This window comes from Phocoena phocoena, chromosome 14, assembly GCF_963924675.1.
Source record: "Phocoena phocoena chromosome 14, mPhoPho1.1, whole genome shotgun sequence".
Lineage (NCBI taxonomy): Eukaryota > Metazoa > Chordata > Mammalia > Artiodactyla > Phocoenidae > Phocoena > Phocoena phocoena.
The window spans coordinates 70,376,490-70,403,189 of record NC_089232.1 but is presented as its reverse complement, the minus strand read 5'-3'; the positions used below and the strand labels follow the sequence as shown (position 1 = coordinate 70,403,189).

General features: G+C 41.8%; 1 protein-coding gene across 1 annotated transcript in view; it reads right to left on the bottom strand.

Annotated features, from left to right (window-relative positions):
• DTNB (dystrobrevin beta) overlaps positions 1–26,700 on the bottom strand; it is a 221,397-nt gene that overhangs the window by 53,178 nt on the left and 141,519 nt on the right. The window contains exons 9-11 of the mRNA XM_065890926.1: positions 21,643–21,720; positions 4,869–4,958; positions 756–843 (exon numbers count right to left, since the gene is read on the bottom strand). Coding sequence (XP_065746998.1) covers positions 756–843; positions 4,869–4,958; positions 21,643–21,720 — 256 coding nt within the window. The remainder of the gene's footprint in view (positions 1–755; positions 844–4,868; positions 4,959–21,642; positions 21,721–26,700) is intronic.

Below are 26,700 nucleotides of genomic sequence, written 5' to 3'. Positions count from 1 at the left end.
CTTCGTTGTGGTGCACAGGCTTCTCATTGCAGAGGCTTCTCTTGTTGCGGAGCACAGGCTCTAGGCACACGGGCTTCAGTAGTTGTGGCACATGGGCTCAGTGGTCGTGATGCGTGGGCTTAGTTGCTCCACGGCATGTGGAATCTTCCTGGACCATGGATCGAACCTGTGTCCCCTGCATTGGCAGGCAGATTCTTAACCACTGTGCTACCAGGGAAGTCCCACAAATGGCAATATTTCATTCTTTTGTATAGCTGAGTAATATTCCTGTGTGTGTGTGTGTGTGTGTGTGTGTGTGTGTGCGCGCGCGCACATCTCTCACATCTTCTTAATCCTATCATCTGTTGATGGGTACTCGGGTTGCTTCCATGGCTTGCTTATTGTAAATAGTGCTGCTATGAACACTGGGGTGCATGTATCTTTTCGAATTAGTGTTTTCATTTTTTCTAGATATACACTCAGGAGTGGAATTGCTGGATCGCATGGTAGTTTTATTTTTAGTTTTTCAACTGAGCCCATGTGCCACAACTACTGAAGCCTGCACGCCTAGAGCCTGTGCTCCACAACAAGAGAAGCCATTGCAATGAGAAGCCCATGCACTGCAATGAAGAGTAGACCCTGCTCGCCACAACTTGAGAAAGCCTGCACGCAGCAATGAAGACCCAACGCAGCCAATAAATAAATAAATAAATATATTAAAATAAATAAAGTAATGCAAATTTCTGCTACTCTACTGGAATCCTCTATTTACTCACCATGTTTCCTGCCTCTGCAGCCAGCCGGGCAGCATAGCGAGCTATAAGCCGGTGTTCCTCATCCAGTCGGCTAGGACTGTCCAGGACACTGCCAAGGAGATAAAAATTCAACAGGTATCTATTAAACATTCCCTACTCTTGCTTCTCTCTCAGAAAGAACAGATGGGAGAAACACTTGTGAAAAAGAATGGTAACAAAAGAAATGGAGACCTGAATCATAGATACTAATGGTCTTCTGAGACAAAGAGGATTTAGAGAAATGACGAGCCCACGCATAACATTTCTCTTCGGCAGTATATCCCTGTTGCTCTCATACCTTCAGAGGGGACACTTCTTTTTGAATGCAAGGGCTGAGAAAAGACAGGGCATCTATAAAGCTTGAGGGAGTGATTTCCCATCAACTGTTTTAAGAAAACCTCATGACTTTTAGATATAGGTCTTGAATTCAAAAAGCCCGAAAGAAAACTAAAGCATCTTGAAAAGCAGAGGGCTGAGGAAAAGTACCCTTAACACTGGCTGAGCAAAACTGAGGAACCTAAGCTAAGACAGGCTTACAATATGGTAAAGTTGGGGAAGATGCCGTCAAATGTTCCCCTTCAGTGCCTCTTTCTCTTCTTTTACCATGCTTGTTCTACAACTGGAGCCCCATTTTAGAGTGAATTAATTTAGTTCTTTACTCTTAACAAGAGTTCCAGCATTCTAAAAATTTAGAGATCCAGTACAGTGGGACGTCAGAAAGTGCCGCACCTGAATAAAAGAAGGTTCTTGAGCAGGAGGCTAGCTCTGTGTGTATGTGCTGCTCACATGGAACTTCTTGCTGATTATGACTGACATCTTTAATTTAGCATGTGATGTCAACTGCTATTTATTTATATCAGGGCACTCCTAGATTAATCAGGACTGTGGCTATGTAATTCTTCTTTGTTTAAGTCTGACAGATGTTTTAAGGCAACAGTAATAATGATGACTAAGTGATGAGAGATGGCTGTCGTGGTTTGCTTCTACTTTGGCTCTAGGTTCTTGGAGTTCCACAAACCCCTGACTGGAATTTAACAGTATGACAAAATATGAAATATGAAAAAAATTAAAGACATGAGTTCAATATTCATCAAATCTTGTTATAATTACTGAGGGGAATCTGGAAAGGATGGAGTTTAATCAACAGAAACCTGTCTGGACTTTTCATGCATGAAATCAACTGTGTTTTTCCTAGATTTTTTTTTTTTAAGCATCCTATATTTCTGCCTCTGTGGCTAACTCTTAAGCTTAACTTGGTCTTTCCCCTAGGATGGATTTTTTTTTTTTTTTGCGGTATGCGGGCCTCTCACTGTTGTGGCCTCTCTCGTTGCGGAGCACAGGCTCCAGACGCGCAGACTCAGCAGCCATGGCTCACGGGCCCAGCCGCTCCGCGGCATGTGGGATCTTCCCAGACCGGGGCACGAACCCGTGTCCCCTGCATCGGCAGGCGGAATCTCAACCACTGCGCCACCAGGGAAGCCCTAGGATGGATTTTTTTAAAATGTGCTGCTACTGTCACTGCTTTCTGGCAATGACACTTCTCAACACTATATAATTTTAGGTGTGCAAATGTCAGTCTCTAGCATATATAACCATTTTCTCAAAAGATGATCCTGTAATAAGAACATGCTACCATCAGTTGACTTTAATACTTTAGGGTCAAGACCTCAAGGTCAGGGCTGAACTATAATACTTGTGCCTTAAAGATGCTTGTCTGAAATAAAAGGACTATCTTTATCTTGTAAATAACAACAAAATGAACACTTAACAACACAAGTGGATAACTACTATGGAGGAAACGGCAGCTTAAGAAGTGGGACTTAAAGTGGCTGACCTCTGTTTTCTGGCAAGGGACACAATAGGTTTCTCTGTGCAGAAGAGCTCCTGCTTCTCCACCACATTCCATCTCCCTAGGAAGGTTAATTTTATCTGTCATTCATACCCGAGTGTGTACGACATGATTGCTTTAACTGGCTATGCTTTCAAGCCAGAAACTAGAACTTTATGTTGATGAGAGGTTTTATGGTCAATGAAAACTATGAGGGAAATTAGAAAGGTTCCTTATTCTTTTGCTTGAGCTGATTTTCATTCTCAGAATTAGTTAGCCAGGAAATTTCTGACTTCTTTGAGGGAGTACGAAGCTCAGCTCCTTAGACTATAAATCAAGAAGAGATGCAGTACTCACCCAATCCTCATGCTCTTCCAAGGCTCCTGGCCACCAATTCTTGCTCAGGGACCCTAATCCCTAAGCCATAAGACTTGAGGATCTCAGTTAAACTTAGCATAAATCTTCCTGGGCTATCAGGTAGTAGTGTCTGTTTAACATTCTGCTGCTATATTCACCATGGAAATTTTTAATAACTTGGACAATTGCCCTGATAATAAATAAGCTGTCCTGCCAGCGTTAAGAAAACTCTCTTCCTAGAGACCAAGGGGCTGGGATAGAGTGCTCAGAAATCATCTGCTGGATGAGGAGACACTCTGTGATACAATGCACAATTATCAGGCAACCCTCCTACAGAATAAGCCTATTAAACATAGTTGGGAGGTAGGAGAAGCCAACAGTCTAAGGCTTTAGAGCTAGGTAAACGCCTAAAAGTAATAACGCCACTTGGTCATACTGGGAAAACTATGTGAAATGCTATGAAGTATAATACTTAAAACAGTCCTTTTCAAGGATATATATTTTATTATTTTTTTTAAATTAATTTAATTTATTTATTTTTGGCTGTGTTGGGTCTTCGTTGCTGCACGTGGGGTTTCTCTAGTTGCGGCGAGCGGGGGCTACTCTTCGTTGCGGTGTGTGGGCTTCTCACGGCGGTGGCTTCTCTTCTTGAAGAGCACGGGCTCTAGGCGCACGGGCTTCAGTAGTTGTGGCTCGCGGGCTCTAGAGCACAGGCTCAGTAGTTGTGGCGCACGGGCTTAGTTGCTCCACGGCATGTGGGATCTTCCCGGACCAGGGCTCAAACCCGTGTCCCCTGCACTGGCAGGTGGATTCTTAACCACTGCACCATCAGGGAAGCCCCAAGGATATATATTTTAAAGTTGATTATTAATGTATTTTTCTGTTATCATGGCGAATAAGAGCTTCCCATGAAGCCATGGCATGTTAAGGGCAAAACTAAGATCAAAATTTAAGGTTCCAGCCTCTCTCATGTGTTTAAGTTTATAAAAATTATAGTTTTCTCTCTAAGAATAAGAATATCAGGTTGTTTGGCACAGAGACTCTGCTGCTATGTAAAGGGGATTATTTAAACTTTACCTGCCATTCTCCTTGCAGAATGGTGGCAGGTGTGGGCATGGACTGGGCAGGTGGCTTTGGGTCTGCCTGAATGTAATGGCACTTTGTTTGGTATTAACTCTTTTAAAGGGTTAACTTTGCTATAGTTAGTGGTTATAGTGGTTATCAAATGTTTTTCCACCATAATCCACTAAGGGATCAGTCATATTCCCATATTAACAGTAGTTTCCAGGGAAAGAGGTATGTGGGTCTATTATAATACATGTGATTATTATAATACACAGAGGTATACACAGTTTGGTAAAACTCTCTCAGGTGACAATAACCCAATACCACTGTTGAAAATCACTGGTTTAAATAATCAACAATGATAGGTTTTGGGGAACAGATGAAGATGCAACATGTCAAGATGTAACAAGGTGATGGTGTCAAAGCCCCCAGATAAGACAAAGTGTGTTGACCAATCCTAAACTTTGAATGTCGACAGAAAGATTTCATTATGTAGGCAAGAATGAACAGTAAGAGTTTGCATCAAATACCTCTGTGAATACACATCTTTGGGACCGCACATTTCTGAGCTTTATACACTCTTTAGGTGTAATCTGAAGGAAGGGAACTCCACTTTAAAGAATTTCTGACTATATCTTTAGGTAAGTGCCTAGGTTTGGCAAGGCTCCTTCTCTTTTAGAAGCCAATGCTTTAGCAATTATTTAAACTCCGCCAAACATAGCTGGTAGCTTCTCAAGAAAAACCCCACATGCAGAGCTTTTTCCAGCTGGCAACCCCAGGTTACAGAGCTCTCCCTCCCTTTGATCAGCCCTTGGCCACCCGCCTGCTGCTGCTCTACCACTGACCGTGCACAGTGCTGCAGACGGGCCACAAAGGAGGCTATCAGCGCATGCTCATCGGCCAAGTGACTGGGTATATCCTGGCTATACTGTAACCTAGGAACAACGGAGGCAAAGACAGCAAGCGTGACACAGACACAAGCAAGAAATGAACATGGATTAAAATGGGCAAACGTCAAAGAAAAACAGAAAAGAAAATCATGATAAGAAAAACAATAAAAAACCACAATGCATAATGGAATGTGGTGCTAGACCACAGGGAATACATCACACAAATCCTTTAAACAAAAGCAATCCCTTAGAAGACAGCTTTGGCGGACTGACACTACAGCCCTTGAGAGGGAAAAACCAGGGAGGAGCCACTAAAGCGCCTTGCCCACCAGTTCTGGGCTCTGCGATGGATGCACTTTTTAGGAAATGCCCTCTGGCAGGAAAACTGAGGGAGAGTGGTTCCATTTAATCACTAAGTGGGCCCTTAATGCTTCCATAGCTTTTGTCGACATGTAAGAGTTTTCAGTGTTACCTCATAATACCAGTTAAGCCTTTTTATTTCTATAAGGACACTGCCTTTAGCATCATTCTATTTTCTCCCATAAAACTGGTACTTAAACCAAACTTGTTAGGATCATATTTAATTGTAAGACAATGTTGCATATAATCTGAGTGAGGCTCTCTCTTATAGATATATGGAAGGTCCTTAAGCACATGATCTTTTTTTTTTAACTTTCTACTATAGAAGTATTAAAATATGTGCAAAAATAGAAAGAGTAATCTAATGACTACCCTTCATGTACCCATCAGCACAGTTCAACCAAAATGAACGTTGTCAACTTGTTTAATTTATTCTTCCTTCTCCCAACTTTTTGTGCAGCAGGGGGTGGGTGGCTAGAGTAATCCCAGACAATGTATTATTTCACCTGGGAATACTAGAGCCTGTACATCTATCAGATACAGAAAGAATTTATACAACCTGAACACCATTATCACACCTAAAAAAAAAAATCACAAAAATTCTTTAATATCTTAGTCCATCTGAAAATTTCCGCAAATCTTAAAAAAAGTACCCTTTTACAGTTAAAGTCAAGATCCAAACAAGGTCTGCACTCTGCGTTCGGTTGATATGTTTCTTTTATGTCTGTGTTTGATTATATGTTTCTGTTTTTAATCTATAACAATTCTTCCTTTTCCCTGTTTCTTCCATGTCATCTACTTGTGAATAAAACAGGTTACCTTGTAGCATATCCTACATTTTGGAGGCGTCATTTAATTCGTTTCTCTAGTCCCTGTGGGGTCAGATCTAGATGTTGACTAAAGTTTTTGCTTTTGTTTTGTTATTGAGAAGGGGTTAGAATCCATCATATGTAATATGATGTACTTATAAATCAAATAGGAGGCAATAATGGAATGGAATGTAAATACTCATCAGTGGATTCAGATGTTCTCCATCTGTAATGGAGAGATTCACATCTCTCCATTACAAAATCCTCCATCAACTTTTCACCTAATAATTTTAGCATTTACTAATAGTTCTTGCCTAAATACATTATTTCATGAGGGGTTGCAAAATGCTGACTTTCCCATTTTATAATCTGTTGTGCATTTATTAATTTCTTCTATTGTTTATTGTGAAATACTGCTCATTCGGGAAAGGTAAAACCAAATGGTTGATATTTCTTATTATTTAACAACAACAACAGAAAAACAAGTTAGTGCCTTAGGAGGTTTTTTTTTTGTATAATTATGAACTCATAGATTTTTATGTACCTGATGTGCTTCAATCCATTGCAATCATCTTTTTGGTGTTCACACTGTCCTAACTGTGGCCAGTGGGAACCCCTGAAGCAGGCTCTGGTGTTCTTCTGACATATCCATTAAAGCTTATTAGCGTCCTTGTTTGTACAATAAGATGCCCCAATCTCATCTTGTATATGCTGCTCCACACTTGGAATCAACCATTCTTCCCAGGATCCCAGGTTCCCTTTACTGAGAAAGAGCGCTCAGAGGCCACAGGCAGGGTACTAGAGTGCTTATGGTCCTTGGGGTGTCACTGCTTCTAGGTCTTTTCAGTGGATAAAGTTAGGAAATGTTTATATTTTAGAGAGAATAAAACTAAGTTCTCTCACCACTTTCAGATGCCATTCCATCTTCTAGCTTGCATTATTTTTATTGAGAACTCATTGGAAAACTTTATCCTTGTTCCCCTGTATGTAACATGTCCTTTTTTCTCTAGCGGCTTTTAGTATTTTCTCTTTATCATTGTGATTTTTTTTTGCGATTTGATTGTGATGTGTCTTTGTGTGTTTTTCTCTGTGTTTATCCTGCTTACTTATAGTTTGTTGAGCATCTTGTATCTGTGGGTTTATAGTTTTCATCAAAGATGTGAAAATTTATTTGGAAATTTGGAAAAAATTATTTCCTTGAATAATTCTTCTCTTCCCCCTCTGTTAGACTGTTTGACACTGTCCCAAAGGTCACTGAGGCTCTGTTCGTTTTTCAGCCATTTTTCTCTCTGTGCTTCATTTTGGATAGTTTGTATTGCTATGTCTTTAAGTTCAGTGAACTTTTATTCTGCAATTTCTAATCTACTGTTAAGTCTATCCATTGAACTTTTCATTTCAGGTATAATCCTTTTCAACTCTACAAGTTCTCTTTTTATTTTAAAAGTTTTGATGGAAGTAGACTATATGTGCAGAAAGTTCCAATAACATTTAAACTTGGTTCTTTTTTATTTCTCACATTTTCTCCACATTATGTTGATATTTTCTTTTATATTTTTGATACTTATCATGGCTGCTTTAAAGTCCATGTCTGCCAGTTGTATCACGTCTGCTATTTCTGGCTCTGTTTATATTGACTAATTCTCTCCTGGTTACGGTCATACTTTCCTGCTTCTTCCTATGTCTTCTAATTTTTCACTGGATGGTGCAAATCCTGAGTATTATGTTGCTGAACGTCTGGATTTTGTTGCCTTCCTCTAAAGAATCTGGCAGTAATTTAATTTCCTGTGAACAGCCTGATCCTTGTGAGGCCTGTGTTTAAGCTTCATTAGCGCAGAACTCAAGTAACCTTTATTTAGGGCCAGTTTCACCCTGCTCCTAAGATGTGGTCTTTCTGGGGTCTTTACTGAATGCCTCAAGTGTTCAATGATCTCTCTCTACTCTGGTTGGTTGCAACTCAAACAACTATGTGAGCTCAGGTAGCTGTTGCACTTTCAAAACTCCAGGAGTTGTTCTTTCCCAGGTAGTTGTTCTTTGCTGATCAGTGGATTCAGAAATCTCATTCTACGCAAATACAGCTTAGTTTTCAGCCAAAGACTCAAGAGATCTGTCTTCAGATTTATTGAGCTCTTTCTCTGCACAATTCCTCCTCTCTGGTGTTTTGCTCAGCAAATTCCGGCCTCCCTAAACTCCAATCTCTACCTTCTTACTCTCAGCAAGACTGCCTTGCTCTGCTTGTATTCTGTACTATAGTTTGGCAAATGTGTTCTAGCAGAAAACATGGGCGATCATAGGGCTCTCTCGTTTGTTTCCCTTTCCTCAGGAATCAGTCCCATGCTACTTACTAATTCCTGAAAACAGTTGTTTCTTATATTCAGACCAGTTTTCTAGCAGTTTATAGTGGGAGAGCTACTCTGTTACCAGTTAGTTCACCATGATCAGGGTGGAAGTTCTCGCTGTAGTAACTTATTTTTATCATACTTTTGTAAAGTATCAATCCACTTCAAACTAGAAATTGAAACAAAACAAAACTGCGTCTTTATGGCAGATAGATTGAGAAGTAGGCTATATAACCCTGCACACCATTACAAAGGCTTTAGCTTTTACTGTGGTATTAGAAATTACTGGAAGGTTTTGAGCAGAAGTGAGGTATGATATATTTTAATAGGATCGTTGGCTCTAGGAAAGTTAAAGTGCCAGAGAGCAAGGGAAGAAGCAGGCAATTTGAAGGCTACTGGACATTCCAGATGAAAGACAAGAGTTGCTAGGAAATAGGAGTAGCAGTAGAAGTGATAATAAATAGAAAGATCTTGGATAGATTTTGACAGTGATTTTGGATAGATCTGATCTAATAATCTGACAGTTTAGATGGGGGAAGAATCAAGGGTTCTGACCAAGCAACTAGGAGAATGGGATTGCCATTCACTGAGATGGGGAAGATTATGGAAGAAGTACATTTGGTGGCAGAAGATACAGAACTCAGTTTAAAACATGCTAATTATGAAATATGTATTAAATATCCAAAGAAGATACTGATTAGGAGGAAGATATGCGAGGGAAAAAGGGAAAAGCTCAGGGAAAAGTCTGGGCCAGAAAAATAAGTTTGGGAGTTACCTGTATGCAGATGTTACTGAAAGCCATGAGTATGGATGAGATCACCTACAGTGAGTGAACACAGACAGAAAAGAGAAGTGGCCCTTCTGGTATGCTAACATTTACAGGTCAAAGAGGTATGGAAAAACCAGCAAAGGAGGCCGAGAAGGAATAGGAGGAAAACCAGAACACAGTATCTGGAGGCAAGTGCAGAAAGTGTTTCACATAGAAGGGAGTGATCATCTACAACAAATGCCACTGATAGGTCAAGCCAGATAAGTCCTGAGAATTCACCACTGGATTTAGCATGTGGAAGTCACTGGTCTCATTGACAGGAGTGGTTTTGGTAGAGTAATGGGCAGTGAAAATCTGACCAGGGTGTGTTCCAAAGGAAATGGGAGAAGAGAAACTGGAAACATTTACTATGGAGGCAACAGTCCATTAAACTCCATTTTAGTGTTACATGAAGACTGCTATTCAGAACTACTGTTGTTTGCCAGATAATTAGGGATGGAAGCCAAAATGAGAAGCATTAACAATAGCTGCCTATGGTAAATAAAGAATTTACATGTCCATGAATTTTCTGACAGTTTTGTTTGGGGCATGGATGTTATATCATTCTACTCACATTCAAAACTGTACCTGTTTTCCCAGATTCACTTTTTGAATTTAAACTCTTTCCTTTTTTGATTATGCATATATGCATAAAATGTGTTGCAATGTGTACATGCAACACATATACAACGCCCAACTTACAAATAGATTTTGCTTTAGAAATCTGTTTTTCTAAAGCAGAGTCAATAGTTTGGAACCCCATAAAATAATAAAAATAATAATTGTTCTATTTCTAAGCTGTTAAACATTAATTCAATCCATAAAAGTAGGTGATTTTCATGCCTGAGTATACAACAGTTTGAATAGCACTTCTGATGGAAATTGGACATTTGAGTCAATGTTTGGAGTACCTACTAGGAATCAGTACCGTGCCAGGAGATGAGGACACCACAGCAAGCAAAACCCAGACGTGGCTGCTGCTCTCTTCATGCTAACAGTCAAGTAGAAAAGAGATGATCACAAAAATAAGTAAAATTGCAAATGTAATGAGGGTTACAATGAGAAGGACACTGTTCTCCTATGAGAAGACATAATAGTAGAATTTTACCCAATTAGGGAGATCAGCAAAAGCAAGGATGAGTAGAATGAACCAGACTTAGAAAGAGGAGTGACAATGAAATGAACAAGTTTCTCCCCGGGTACTCTAAAGAGCGTTCTTTCCCTCGCAAGGCATCCCCCAACTCTAAACCAATGGTAAAAATGAGCACAGTTGGGGCCAGAGGGTCCTGATGGGACTGGTAGGGTCAAAGGCAGCATTTCTTTTTTTTTAAAAAAATAAATTTATTTATTATTATTTTATTGTTGGCTGTGTTGGGTCTTTGTTGCTGTGTGTGGGCTTCTCATTGCGGTGGCTTCTCTTGTTGCAGAGCATGGGCTCTAGGTGCGCGGGCTTCAGTAGTTGTGGCTCGTGGGCTCAGGAGTTGTGGCTCACGGGCTCTAGAGCGCAGGCTCAGTAGTTGTGGTGCACGGGCTTAGTTGCTCCATGGTATGTGGGATCTTCCCGGACCAGGGCTCGAACCCGTGTCCCCTGCATTGGCAGGCGGATTCTCGACCACTGCGCCACCAGGGAAGTCCCAAAGGCAGCATTTCTAAAAGTGTGTTTCCCCAGACTTCTTTCTTCAGAACCCTCAAGCTTTTACTGAATCAAATTAGCTGGGAACGAGGTCTGGGAATCTGCATTTGAAATGAGCTGCCAGTGCTCCAGGTGCACACTGCAGCGTGAGAACTGCTCTCCAAGATGATGGGGGCTTTGGAGCCTAGGTGATAATCTCCAGTGGTAGCAAGAGAGGGCGCATTTGGCCACGGTTAAGAGCACACCTGTGGGGACAGGCAGCAAGGGGAAGGGATCTGAGGTGGGGGAGGTCGGAATGAAGGGTAAGCAGCAGTGGGACAAGGTCAGAGGCAGTACAAGCATGCGAGAGGCAGTGTGCAGCCCTGGTAGCGGAATTATTTACAAAGTAGGAGGCAGCAGAGCATAGCAACTGAGAGCACAGGCTTCGGAGTCAGGCAGTCTTGGGTTTAATCCAAACTCTGATACTTATTAGCTGTGTGAGTTTGAACATTAACTTCTCTATGTCTTAGTCCTCTCATCTGTAAAATAATAATAATATAAAATCTGCCTCATGAAATTTACTTTAGAGAGTGTTGGGAGGATTAAATAAGATAACATAGTCGTCATTACCAACAAAGTACCTGTGACCCATCAGGTAATTTTATAGGTCTTCTTTTGTTTGTTCTCAGAACAATCTTCCATAAAAGGTATTGCTGTAATCCTCACAACTTTATATTCCAGCCCTGACCTCTCCCTGGAGCTCTAGAATCATGTATTTGATGCCTGTTCAACATCTCCCCTTGCATGCCTAACAGGCATCTCAAACCCAACATGTTCAAAATAGAACTCTTGATTCTCCTCACCCTACTTCCTCACCTGCCACTCCCCCAGACTGGCCAGTTTAAATAAAAAGCATCCCCATTTACCCAGTCATCAAGCCAAAAGCTGAGTCGTCGTCTTAATTTCTCTCTTTTCCTCATGCTCCACATCTAATCTCTTAACAAGTCCTGTTGGCCCTACTTTCAAAATAGCTCCCCAGGGACTTCCCTGGTGGCGCAGTGGTTGAGTATCCGCCTGCCAATGCAGGGGACACGGGTTCAAGCCCTGGTCCAGGAAGATCTCACATGCTGCGGAGCAGCTAAGCCCGTGCGCCACAACTACTAAGTCTGTGCTCTAGAGCCTGCATGCCACAAGCACTGAAGCCCGTGCGCCTAGAGCCTGTGCTCCGCAACAAGAGAAGCCACCGCAATGAGAAGCCCATGTACTGCAATGAATAGTAGCCCCTGCTCGCCGCAATTAGAGAAAGCCTGCCCGCAACAACGAAGACCCAACGCAGTCAAAAATAAACAAACAAGTAAATAAACAAAACAGATCCCCAAACCAGCCATTCTCACCACCTCCACTGCTGCCATAATTTCTCATCTGGAATTTCTCACCCAGTGCCGCTTGGTCTACTCCAAGAGCCTCTGAACTGTTCTCTCTTCTTCCACTCCTGTCCTCGACAGCTGAGCCTCCACACTGCGGAGATTTTTTAGCAACAAATCAATTCGGAGGGGTGATGAAGATGTTCTAAAATCGGTTGTGGTAATGGCTGCACAACCCTGTGGATACACTAAAAACCACTAAATGGTACACTTTAAATGGATGAGCTGACTAATACCCCAATAATCTGCGTAAAAAATAAATCAACGATTCTGAAACTGCCACACACGCTACTAGAACTGACCGAATAAGTAAACAGATGGTGACTGATGGAGTCAGCCTTCTCAGTGTTAAAGAGGGAAGTTACAGCTAACCAAGAGGGGACAGCTGGAGTGAGCCAGGGCTACTGCATTAGAACCTGATACTCCAGTATAACTCATGTCCTTTATTTCTCAGCCCTCAATGAAACAAGCAGGCAATATTATAAGATGCTACGTGCTTGAAATAACTGAAGAAGAAAATCCCTTTCCTAGCAGAAGAAGTGCTAATAAGAGGCAAGCAGCAGCAAGATTTGGAGCAAAGGAATAGGTTTCTGGATAAAGCCTGGTGAGTCCTTGCCCTCAGGGAGCTAAGAGTCTAGAAAGGCATGGAACAAATAGGTAATTACAACAGTGTGATACGTACAAGATGTTACAGATCACAGAAGATGAACACTTAATCTAGTTTTAGGATTTAGGGAAGGCTTCCTGGAGGGGTTGAAGCTAAGTTAAGAAAGCAGAATTAGATGACAAGGAGAGGGGAATAACAGGAAAAAGGATGGGAAGCACCAAGGCGGAAGCAGCATATGCAGAAACCTGCTTGGGGAACTGTGAGTGATTAAGCAATTCCGAGTGTAGATGCCAAGGAGAAAGAGTGGAATAGGTACGGCTGGAGAAGCTAGCAAGGGTCAGCTCAGAAATGAAGAATGTGGGCTTTATCCTGCAGAACTGCACTGCCACTAGCCGCATGTGGCTGTTTAAATTCAAATTAATTCAAATTAAAACTAAAAATTCACTGTGTTGCCCCAGTCACATTTCAAGTGTTCAATACCCACATATGGCTAATGGCTACCATACCAGTTAGCACAAAACATATCCACGCTCTTGGAGAGCACTGCAGAAAGGAAGAGCCACTGGAGATTTTTATCCAGGAGAGATACTCAGACCTATCTGAGTATATACACATACTCAGACCTGCATTTCAGAAAAATCCCTTTGGTTGCAAAGACAAGACTGGATTGGTGGGGAGTACACTGGAGGTTTCCTAATAAGATACAGGAAAAGGTAAGACCTTTTACTACAGCACTGATTGTTTTAAATGTCTGCTTATTAAAAGAAGTTGAAACATTTTAATAGTTTGATGTTAAAAGGAATAAAAAAACATGTACGTCTAAGCCAGATCAGCACAGGGACCTGAGCATTGCTATAGGAATTTCCATCATGTGCGCAAGTTCATGGAGCATCCCATCATTAGAAAGCAGTGCACTGCACCAAGTCAGCTGACAGAGAGAGAGAGAGAGAGAGAGAGAGAGAGAGAGAGAGAGGGAGAGGGAGAGGGAGAGGGAGGGAGGGAGGGAGGGAGGGAGAGAGGGAGAGAGGAAGAGAGGGAGAGAGGGAGAGAGAGAGAGAGAGAGAGAGAGAGAGAAAGAGAGAGAGAGAGAGAGAGAGAGAGAGAGAGAGAGAGAGAGTGAGAGAGAGAAAGGGGCTGTGTTTGTGTGTGTAAGTTCTACTGGTCATTTGTTGGATCTCAGGACTGGTCTGCCCTTTGCTAGCATGAAACCAAGGTAGCTGGAAGGAAGTATCTGGATGACAAGAACTCATGCTGTGGTCTGGTTCCCTGGTGTCCCACAGGCACCTCTAACTCAACATAACTCTGCTATCTTCCTCCCAAAATCTTCCTCCTGTGTTTTAACCAAAGGTACCTAACTCAAGCCAGAAGGAGCACCCCAGCATCCAAAATCTACAGAGCCTGTCTTCACTCCCAGGATCCCTCAGGCATCTCAATCCAAGCATGACAACACTCAACTCACCATCTTTCTCTGCAGCCTGTCCTTTCTTCCCCTCTGCTTTGCTGACAGTCCATAATAGACGTGATTCTTGCTCACATTTAGGACCTCAAGCCTCAGTCCAAAGAGAGGAGGAAACTATTCAAATTAAGGTTTTGAAGTATGGAATTGGAAATAAGCTTTTAGTCCGTACTGACCTGAGTTAGAACTGCTGAAGGGTTTACCTTAAATGCTTGAATGGAAATGGAATTTAATCCCAACCCAGAAGCAGTTGAAAATTGGCAGGCTGCCCAGGCCATCAGACAAACTTTGGAAATCTGCCAACACTGAGACCCTGCAGTTCCATAAGATTATGTGTTAATTTTCAATTACTCTGCTTTTCTGTCTTTCCAAAAAAAAAAAAAAAAAAAAAGATTGGAGGAAAAAAATAATTCCTGAGTTGCCTTGGAGAGGTTCTCACGAAGAATTCACACAAGGTAGTTGTTTCATGGCCACGCTGAAAACCTCATTAGTTCTTGCTTTTCAACCAAATTCTATTCTTCTCATTTCACAGAAAGAAAGACAATCAGTGGCCCGAGTCCACATATGAATAGTTTCTGCCTTGACCAATTTCATTTTGCCTCTTTTCTCAGTTTCCCCACACCTCTGTTGTTTTGTCTGAAAAAGCAGCGTGCTGTGGCTTTTGTCACTCCACTGTTTTCTGTAGATAACAAGATAAACTTTTTACCTTGGCACCCAGGCAAAAAGCCATTTTAACAACCCACCTCTTAACTTGGTCATGTTTCTACAGCTCAGAAATAGTACTTATATTATAGCATCTTCTGGTCTTGAAAAACTGCTTTTCCTTCTTGTGAAGTATGTATTAAAGTAAAAAAGTTCTAAAAAAATCTTGCCTTTACTTAAGATTCCTCACAATTGGTGGCTTACTCAGGGTCTGTGGCTCTCATATTTACCTGTTACCACCCAAAGATGGTGTTATGTCCCAACACAATCACCTTCATAAACTGAACAGAATAGAAAGAATTATTTAACCCTTGAGAAAAATAAAAATGAGGTGGTAGAGGAAAAAAAGGTCTCCTGAAACAAATCTATGCAAATGGCAGTGTGATGTAATATACTTACACATGCAATTTTTTGTCAGAAACCACCTGAAAAAGCAGCTTATACCTACTTATGTCTCCTCAGCAACTCTACCTTCTCCGGGGGCAGCAGACCCCCCCCGCTATTTTGTGAACTGACCCCCACCCATTCAACCATGTTATTCTAAGCAGGACCACTAAACAGAAAACCCCAGGGTGGGTAACATGATCCAAGATGGATCAAAAGGAACTTTCACTGAAAGTTTTCAAATTGGATCCACATAGGGTAATGAAGTTACAAAATGTGAACACATGGGTCTCTTGGCTTTGTTCCCTGCTGCGTGAAAAGGTAGTTACCTTAGGGAAGAAGGAGCAGATGTGTAGTAGAGAGGAGCAAGGAGCATGGGCAGGGGGCGGGTTGGGGGGAAACACCTACATGAGTTAGAGTTCCCCTTGCTCTGTCATCCGGGAGGCCCAGCCGCATATCCCCTGCTTTGCCCACAGTCTGGTTACAAAAACAAAAAATCTTCTCGTTTTCCCTAAGCCAATTCACACTGAGCTTCTGTTATTTAACAGCCAAGAGTTCTGACCAAAATAGAAACTAATACTAGGAGTGGGCTATAACACTGATTGGAACTAGCTAAGTCAAGTTGAGGTGTCGATGGTAGCAAAACTCTCCATCCCAGGGAGGGAATCCATCAATCTTTGCTATACGGCTACAGAGCAAAGCCACTGGTTAAATTGTAATCTCTGGGATCCTGGGACTTAGACCTTGTGCCCCTTCTGGCTGGAGTCCCAGGCACTCTGAGAGGAATAACAGGATGCAGTAGTGATTTCTTGAAGTCTTTAATATGATATTGCAAGGAAAAGAGATGCGTTGTCTGGAAGCCAGTTGCCTCAGCCCACCAAGGTGAGATAATTAAGACAACTAGGGTTTTTATGGGGGTTGTATTATTCCAGAAACCACAAACATAAATCTCAACTCTGGCAGGGTTGGGTAGAGGTAGAGGCCCAGTTATGTATGCAATCTGAGACTGAGACTGTAAGTGCTTCTTAAACAGACTATCAGCTGTTGTTCTGTATCCCTCCCTCAGAGCCTTCTAATTCCCGGGTGGGCTTTCCTCTGGGTTTCTCTGTTGGCTTAGGTTTTAATTCTCTCCAGTCTGGAAAATCAGTTACCACTCATCCATCTGCTTTGCTGCTTCCAAAATGTTGCTATTGTCTCCTTGTCCATTTTTCTCTGTTGTTGGTTTCTACTAAAGAAAATGTCTCGACTGTCATTTTCATGGTGTTTTAGGAGGAAACAGGCAAATGTGGCTTAATATGCCGTGTTTTCTGTTACTTCCTTTTCCTCCCTTCTCTAAAATGCAATTATCCTATTTTCAGATTTCTACTTTTGTAGAGCTGTGAGTTGTAGAGATGTCTCAGTTCTTAAAACTTATAATTTGGTCCATGGTAGAACGGGTTAATGAATCACAAAAGATGTACCTAGACCTGATCCTGACAAATGGACGTGACCTAGATATCGGGGACCCAGTGCTGTCTGCAGGAGGTGGACAAGACTCCTGAGAAAGGCAAGTATACATTTGCAGTCGTATTGCTGCATTGTCTGAGGAGGAAAGCTCTGGAAGTGGAAACGTGCATGGGAAGGGGTATGTGTGTGTGCATGTACACGCTTGTGCACACATCTGTGTGCCTGGTAGCAAAGCAGTGCTCTGCCAACAAATTCTGTTATTTTTCTTTCCCAGGATCTCTCCTGTTCTTGACGGTAGAACCTTCTTTTGGGGAGATGCTCCTCCCTCTATTCTGATGATACAGGTCTAATGAGTGTGGCTTATCACACATACACAAGGATGCGCAGTAATGCCATCCAGGACAACAAGAATCCTTTCTTGGAGTTTTCTAATCCTAGGGAGGAAAAGCACAACCTCTTGAGTGACAAGGCTGTAGATGTGAGTGAAGCCATTGGCATCTTGAGAGGTGGCTGTTCTGTAGGAGAAGGGAATGAAGACAGCACACTGAGAGAAGCCGAGAGATGGAGAAGCCACAGGTGGACATCCTGGTGGCAGTTCAGTTGCTTTGTGATCTATGGACACTTCTGCCCTTCCCTTCTGCTTTTGCCTTTGTCTTGTGGGTTTGTGCTTTTTATTTTCTTCTTCTTTTTTTTTATTGTGGTAAGAACACACACAATCTACTCTCTTAACAAATTTTTAAGTGTATGTTAGAGTATTTTTAAGTATAAGTACAAGGTTGTACACCAGATCTTTGGAACTTTTTCATTGTGCTTAACTGGGTTTGTACTTCTGACAGTTAGATTTTAATACCTGAAGTTAAAAGAGTTAAAACTACTATACCAATCAAATGCACCAAGCCACAAGTTTCATACTGGAGGTTTTTGTTGCTGCCAACCTTATATGAAATGCCCACAGAACTGTAAACATTTATATCTGTATAAATAATTAAAGCCAAGGCTTTAGAATACATTAAAAACATAAGCATCATTTTTCATACTGGTCTGAATATAAGGTACGACTTAAACAGTACAATAGTACAGAGAATAATAACATAATCACACTCTGAACCCTGGGGAAGAAGAGGGACAGAAGCAAGCCTTGGAGGAAGTCGGATAGTGGAGGGGCATTTTAAGTCTCTGTTTTAAAGTGTTGAAAGTTTGTTTGTTTTTATGTGTACTGTTCTGATTCTTTAACAGAAAGCAAATTTCCAGAAACTACTCAGTCTAAGACAAAGATGAAATTTCTTTTCTACTGTAGAAATGTCAATAAAAATATTACAGGGGGCAAATCCCTAGAGTGGAACGTTTCAGGAACATAATTTACAGTTTCTCACATGATTGCCAGCATCTTTGCCATTTTTAAGGTTTTCTTCTGCACAAAGTAACCATTACATTTGAGATCATCTTTTATTTGGACTAATCAAGTATTGTTTTTCATCAATGGGGTTATCACTATTTTTTAAAAATATATTTATTTATTTATTTATTTGATTGCACCAGGTCTTCGTTGCAGCAGGTGGGCTCCTTAGTTGCAGCTTGCTGGCTCTTAGCTGCGGCACGTGGGCTCCTTAGTGGCAGCAGGTGGGCTTCCTTAGTTGCGGCTCCAGGGTTCCTTAGTTGCAGCTTGCCGGCTCCTTAGCTGCAGCACATGCGCTCCTTAGTTGCGGCAGGTGGGCTCCCTTAGTTGCGGCTCCAGGGCTCCTTAGCTGCGGCTTGCCAGCTCTTAGTTGTGGCAGGTGGGCTCCTTTGTTGCAGCTCACTGGTTCGTTAGTTGTGACACATGGGCTCCTTAGTTATAGCATGTGAACTCTTAGTTGTGGCATGCATGTGGGATCTAGTTCCCTGACCAGGGATTGAATCTGGGCCCCCTGCATTGGGAGCGTGGAGTCTTATCCACTGTGCCACCAGGGAAGTCCCGGGTTACCACTAGTTTTAAATGCACAGCTTATCGAAAAGTTAGAACCTGGAGCTCTTAACTTTTTCCTGCATTTTTATTACTGTGCATGTTCTTGTCTGATTCAGTGATTTATGTCTTATGCTGAGTTCTAAAGAAAACCTCTTATTTCTGGAGAGTAGCTTTGTGCCCCTTGAGAATTCTCTGCCCCAGCAGAGGAAGGATCTATGACTGGGATGACGTGCTGGGTTCCTGGCTTTCACCAGACTCTGGAGACAAAGGTCTGACGACATTCAGAGGAGAAAATAAAAGTTGATGAGTCCTTGAGGAAGTAAATAGGATACTACCTGAAATTTATACCATTTAGAAACTGGGGCCATGAAGAGCCAAGTCTATGAATTATGCAATTCATGTCCATATGTTCTATCATAATCTCATCCTGAAAGTAAATGAAATCTCCAAAAATTCTAAGGACAATATTGTTAGGACAGGGGCATCACGTTCCCATGTAGCCTCTCCTCCAGCAACTTCTCTTCTTGGTAAGTTACAGAGCTCCGCCTTTGTTTCGGTCTCCTAAGGGCTTTGGCTACGCTTGGTCCGCTGGTCAGCCCGTGGAGAGTCTGTGACAACCACCTCTAGCATTGACTGAGCCTACCTAGAAAGAGATGCTAGCTGAAATGCCGACTTTAAAATAAAATCTTAACCCAGGCTATACTACATTATCTGAAACAACTTTCAGAAATGGTAGATATTTTGTGACTGACAATTACAGCTGGCCACTGACTACTGAGCTGGGGCTTCATACAGCAACATCAAGCCTAAAGGTTAGTAGTCCTTCTAGAGAGGAGCTGTGATGACTACGGCTCCCAAGTCCCTTCTTTCAGTCTTCTGAAGCAGTAAAACATCACCCAGAAATATGCACTCCCTCCAACAGCCTCTAGGAGCTACATTCAGCTGTGGTCACTGAATGCATGCTGCCCTTGATCACCATGCACTTAGGGCCCTCAGGTGACTCAGGTGACTCAAAGTGACAAAAGTAGTAAATGAAGAGAACTCAGGTGAAGTGAAACCCTAATACATGGCATTGCTAAAACTAACATAAAACCTACAAGCTGACTTCTTTCAATAATCTACCTTGTCTTCCTAGTTTTGAAACAGAAACATTCCTGAGTTGATATTTAGATTCTACGTCTGGGTCTGAATGCTATGGGTGTTTAACATAAAAAGTTAAGGCCAGCAAGGGTGGTTGTAAAATCTAGGCAGGTGGGAGAGGTTTAATTGCTTTGTACTCTTTCATAAGCCTCTGTTCTTTCTTGAGAGGGCATTAGCCATAAATTATTCTCTCTTCCCCACCTGTTCTCTCATTACAGTTTACTTCCTAAATAATGACAACAGTATGTTACATTCTCACATAAACCCCACAACATAGATACTATTATTCTCCTCATTCTACAGATAAATCAACAAAGATAAGAATCTTGTTCAAGGTCAGGTGATAGCCAGGATTCAAATGCAGTCTGGCTCAGAAGTCTGTGCTCAGTACAGACGGTGCTCACACCACTCAATTCTGCCCAAAAGAAGCGGCTCGGCTACTGTCCTGCTAGTAGTGTCCCACCAAGGCTGCAGACAAGTACTCTCACCTGGTCAGGGTCTTGAGTCTCCACGTGGATAACACTGTATTATCAAGTCACTCTCATTTGTTAAGTCCCTAAATCCTCTATTCCAGGATGGAGGATTCTTGTAGTTTACTCCTTCGCTTCTAAGGCTATTTCCCAAATCTGCTTGATGGTAAGAATCACCTGGAATACTTGTTAAACGTGTAGCTTCCCAGGATCTCAGGATCCACTGGGTCTGATGTGATCTCAGAAATGTGTATGTTTAGCAAGTGACCCGGGTGATTCTTCTCATCACTCAAGTTCGGGAAATATTGCCCTAGGAGTTTTACCCAATGGAACAAACATAGTTGATCTTAAGTATTATATATTATATATATTAAGTCAAAGTATTATTAAGTAAATAACATTTCTATAGCTAACTTGATCCAAAGCAATCGGTACGTATGGTTTTCTTCAGGTTTGCAGTACAAAGTGCTTTTCTTCAGGAAGGACTTGGGGAGTGGGTCGGAATGTCTTCATTCTTTTTTGTTTTGTTTTTTTTGAGTGATGACTGTTAGAAAGGATTCTTTACTGGTTGTGCCTCGAGGGACTTTCTGCATTGCTCTCGTGACGGAACAGCTTAAATCAGACAGAAAGTAAACCATTTCATACAGATCTCTTAAGTCCTGCCTAAGAGAATTTTGGAGAAGAGTAAACTAAATAAAGAGGAGAAAGGAGGAGACTTGCTCTAGTTCCTTGAAGGACCCTAAGGAAACTCCCTGTATAACTAAGAGAGGGACTCAGGCTTTTCAGCTTAAATGTTTTTGAATTCTATGTAGAATGATTTAGAATATAAGGAATTAGCTCAATTTACAGAGTCAAATCAGGAAGCAGAAATGATCTTTGATGCTTCAAGAACTCTAATGCAAAACTGTTGAAATTCGTGCTCATCAAAATATTGTTTGATGTTAAAAAAAAAGAGCTCAAACATGCCTAATCTGCTTTGACACTATGTTCACTGCTTGTCACAAATGGAGAGCTTCCACCTCAGGCACCACTCCAAAGCAGCCTCCTTCAGTTGCTATATTTATAAGTTAGTAGGGAAAAAAAGGAAGATAAAAAGTCGAAAATAATATAAAAAGACAGTCCAAGGAGGGGAGGAAAGCCAGTCCTTTCTGCCCTGTGGAATGCTCTGCTTCCCAGGCCAGAGGCCAGTACCCAACGGTGAGTGGTAACTGCCGCACAAGCATCCCGTACCTCTTGGTGGGAGTGGGCGCCCCAGAGGACATGTGGCTCACCATGGTGTCATTCACATTCGTCAGAGGGCGAGGAGGACTGAAAAGAAAAGACATTGACATTATATTAATACTTACCAGTGAGACTAGGGGAAACGAATGAAAAAGTGATGAGGGCAAAGGACCAACTATCATTCCTGATAAGCACAGTGGGACCCATAGGGAGTGGGGGTAGAAATTGATACTTTCAGCCTAAGTAAACTCAACAAGAAGGCCCTCTCGGGCTTCCCTGGTGACGCAGTGGTTGAGAATCTGCCTGCTAATGCAGGGGACATGGGTTCGAGCCCTGGTCTGGGAGGATCCCACATGCCGCGGAGCAACTGGGCCCGTGAGCCACAACTACTGAGCCTGCGCGTCTGGAGCCTGTGCTCTGCAACAAGAGAGGCCCCAATAGTGAGAGGCCCGCGCACCGCGATGAAGAGTGGCTCCCACTTGCCACAACTAGAGAAAACCCTCGCACAGAAATGAAGACCCAACACAGCCCAAAATTAATTAATTAATTAATTAATTAATTATTTAAAAAAAAGAAGGTCCTCTCGCACAAAGCCAAAGGACCCCAGAGCCACGTGCTACCCGGACAGGAGCAACGAACTGTACCCACACGGCTACAGGGATATAACTCCAGTGGCTCTTGTTTTACAGCTTTAGCACACCAGAACCTGCATTCTGCATTTCAGTTGTTTACAGGATCGCTAGGTGTGTGGCATCTGTGGTGTGTCACAAAGATCACAACAGCAACATGCATGTTTTTCCTGGGATTTGCTTAGAGCTCACTGTCTTCCCTCATAGTTAGTTTGTATACTTTTTACCGAAACAATTAAATTGTTAAATACTAAGTTCTTTTATTAATCCTTTACTAGAATCTTAACAATGAGCTCATACCTGTACTCTGATTAGAAGGTTTTCTTTCATAAACTAATCCAAATTTAAATTTGAAGTCAGCATTTTTGATAACTTGTCTTTAGCGGCTGGTTTTCTGGACTCAAGGTCTCTTTCATCCTCTTGTGAGAGTCTTGAATGAACAACTCCAAAATTATCAAAAAGAAACTGTGATTCTGCCTTTCAGCCATTCTTCAGCCCCTCTCCTTCCCCACCAGGTTCACTTACAAAGGGCTTCTGTCTTGCACTTGGAACCACAGGACTATTGCTAAATATTCCTCCTGGGAAATCTCTCACTTCCTCTCCTAAACTGAAAGAAGTACTTTTCAGAGAAATCTGTCCATCAAGAGCAGAAAAGTGAAACAGAAAAGTCCTTCTCTCATATTTAAGTGTTTGGGAACTACCTCCTGGTTCCTCCTTATCTCTAAGAGCTGAGTTAACTATGAAATTGTTTTTTAGAGGTTATACTCAGCAAGTTCTGGTGAACATTAAGGGGCCAGAACCTTTATTGTTTTTGCAGGTTTCATAGTCCATTCAAACACAGGCTCAAGGGAGAATTTTCAGGTAGATCCAATGTACTTAGAGAAAAGTTTAAGAGGGATGGATGGATGGATCGACCTCTACATCTATCTATCTCTACCCTCCTTTTTAAAAAAACCAACTTCACTTCTGGGTAGGGAAATACTTTTAATGATTTCTCATTTAATGGAGAGGATCAAAGATGGGAAGTAATTTGCAGGGAATCGATTTAGGTCTCTTGATTTTTAAGCCACAGCAGTATGCTTATTGTCACACATTCCTCCCTTTGTGTGACAAAGGAAGACTTTCAGAATTGAAATATGCCTTTCTAGGCTAGAATTAAATTCCGTGTTATTTATCTCATTACCTACTTTCCAGGCAGCTATCCAATTTTGCCTCCAAACTTTCAAGCCTAAAGGTAGTGCTGTGCTGAGATATAATCAATTAATCAACTGTTTTAGGTTGATTAATAACAGAAGTGAACACAGAAACTAGCTTCATTTTAGCCCTAAATTTATATTTTTGCCTCTGATTCTTTTAAATCCATTGTCCAAAGGGAACAAGGAGACAATGCCTATGAAAGAAACAAATGCAGCATCATAACTTTTCATACAGAAGGCACCAGAAACATTCTGGTCCTGCAAACACAATGGCCTTTGCTTCTTTAATATACTATTATTAGCAACCCATTTCCAAAACAAGATAAGGACATATTCATGTTGATTTCAGAACTTATGTAGTTACCCAGTATATTTCAATATTGAAGATACTACTGTATTCAATTTCCTTTCTGACTTTCTCCGAGGAAAAATGACAATCGGAAAAAAAAGTTTTTTAATTCCCTAAGCGTGGATCCATGTGATAAAAATCCCATGATTTGTAGCATTTTGTTTGGTCTGATGCCACAGAAGTCTTTAATAATTATCTCTATCTCTTGGTAGACATCATGATCAATTATTATCTTACAGCACACATATCAAGGCCTCTTCTCTAATACTCAAAACCAGACAGTAATGATTACATTGTAAGTTGTAAACTAATCATAACTGCACCCAAATTTCATACCATTTCTGAACTCCTAATGTTTTGTTAGGGAAATAGGTATGTGTTTATAGTCCAAGATGAAAGAGGCATCTGAAAACTTAAAGCGGGTCTTTCCTGCAGAATCTACCACTAGGCCCACAATTCACTGTGAAAGCCAATAGCTTAGATGTGGTCTTAGGAGATGTAATACACCAAAAATGACTTCTGGCTTAAGGAAAAAAAAGGAATGCTTCTAGGTGTGAAGCAGACATTAATGGTACCAGTTACAGAAACTTACAAAGCAGTAGAATTGACACAACTCACCACATCAGTTTTGTTGATCTTTAACATTCAAAACCTGCTGAATACCTTGAACATGTTACCAGATGTTCTATATCTTCCAATGGTGAAGATCTCAGCAAGGTATTTTTAGACACTAATGAGTCCCATGATACCCAAGTGACCACCAACCATCACTTGGTACAGAGATTTGAGAGGTTCCTTTTATTAATAAGACAGGCCCATTTTTTGGATGAGGAGATAGAAACAGATGAATGATCTAGATAGAAGGTAATTTGCTAGTTAGAAAAGGTGGGTATAAAAAGAAGACTTAGAATTTGTTCATTTTTTTAATATTTTTTTTAGAATATGCTAATTTTTTCTTTCTTTCGTATTTTTGGCGGTGCCGTGAGGCTTGTGGGATCTTAGCTCCCTGACCAGGGACTGAACCTGAGCCATTGACAGTGAAAAGCGCTGGACCGCCAGGGAATTCCCAAGAGAATTCCTAACCACTGGACCGCCAGGGAATTCCCAAGAGAATTTGTTAATTCTTAATCAGAAGGAAAGAGGCATGCCTCCTGGGTGCCTACTCATACAAGATAAGTAGGACTATCTGTATCTTAATAATCTAACTATATGTATGTAAACAAATCATCACAATCTAAAGTAATGAGAGTAGCAACACAAGTATTCACAAAGTGCTGTGGAGTCACAGATGCAGAGTTGTTACTCCTGCCTGGAAGAAAAAGGGGTACAGTCAGGTGTAAGTGACATTGAGGAGAGAGTTTTCCAGATATAGAAAAAAGTTAAGGGCAACTTAGAAGAAATGGTATGGAAAAAGGCACAAAAATCCAAAAGTACATGGCATATTTGGGTGTAACTTATTTGGCTAGACTCAAAGGCCTTGGGAGGGGAGTAGTTGAAAATGCATCCGGAAAGGGAGATGAGGGCCCGGATGTGAATGACACCTGTTCTATCACAAGCGAAGTTTGGACTTTATACTGTAGGCAGTGAGGGAAGCATTAGAACTTTTTAAGCCAAAGGATGATGTGACTATAGCAGGCTTTTGCAATGATAACTCCAGAAGCTTGTAAAATATTGGTTTTAATCCAGGTGTGCATTGGAATCATCCGGGAAGTTTTTTATATAATGAGATATCCAAGCTCTACCCTCAATTTAGTGAATCTGAATCTCTAGGGGCAAGAGGATTCTTTTTAATGTACATCCCCATTTAAAAATCATTTATGTGGAGAGGTTTGGAAGGAGGAGGGAATGGAAGCTGGGACTTCAATGAAGAGGTTATGGCAATTGTCCATATCAGTGATTATGAGGGTGGACAGTGGTAGTTAAGATAGGGAACAGACAAAAGGGAAAACACTGTGCAGGTAATATGGATAAGATGTAGTGACAGATTAAGTACACACGGTTAGTGAATAAAGAATAACTGAGATTTTTACCTCGACTACTGGGTAGATAGTGAAAACATATCCAAAGTAGGGAACACAAGAGTAGGAAACAGGATTTGGTGTTGGACTGGTGGGAGTAGAGAGAATGAGTAGGAAGGTAAGGGTGAAGTGATTTCAGTTGTGAAGTTGCTGAATCTGAAGTGGCACTGGTAAGCACAGGTAAATGATATCTTACCTGCTTCCAAGTAGTTGGAAATAAGAGAATGGAACCCAGGTGAGATGTCAAGTTTGAAAATATTTGAGTGTCATCATTTAAATTGTAGCTGTTCATTTGAATACTCTGATCATTATAAAGATGGATTTTAATTTACTTTTTTTAGGTGGAGCAGGATAAGTTTGGGAAAATATCCAGTAATAGGGTGGCTTAGATAATAGGTATAGAGCTTCTGGTTACTAGTTAAGACAAAACTCCTATTAGAAGGGCAGAGTCAAGATGGCAGTGTGGGAAGACACCGAGTTAGAGTCTCCCCACAACTAGGGCGCCTGTCGGCTGCTGGTGGAAAACCCTGACACCCAAGGAGACTGGAGGAGTCCCCAAGTGAACCGGTAGGACTTTGGGGAACAGAGTAGGGAGGAGAAGTAGTGGTCAAACAGGATCGGCGCCCCTGAGGCCAGGGAGATCAGAAGAGGCAGGCGGGAGGGCCCGTCCGGGAGAAGCGGAGGGCAATCACCCGGCCCACTGGGCCTGGGGGGGCCTGCTGAGCTCCCAGTCCAGTCCCCTGCCCTCCAAGGCCCACCCCCCATCCCCCACCCCCCCGGCCACATTGGTCCTGGGGACATAGGAGGGAGGCTGGGGAGATCAGAAGAGGCAGGCAGGAGGGGCCCTCCGAGAGGAGTGGGAGAGGAGCAGAGGG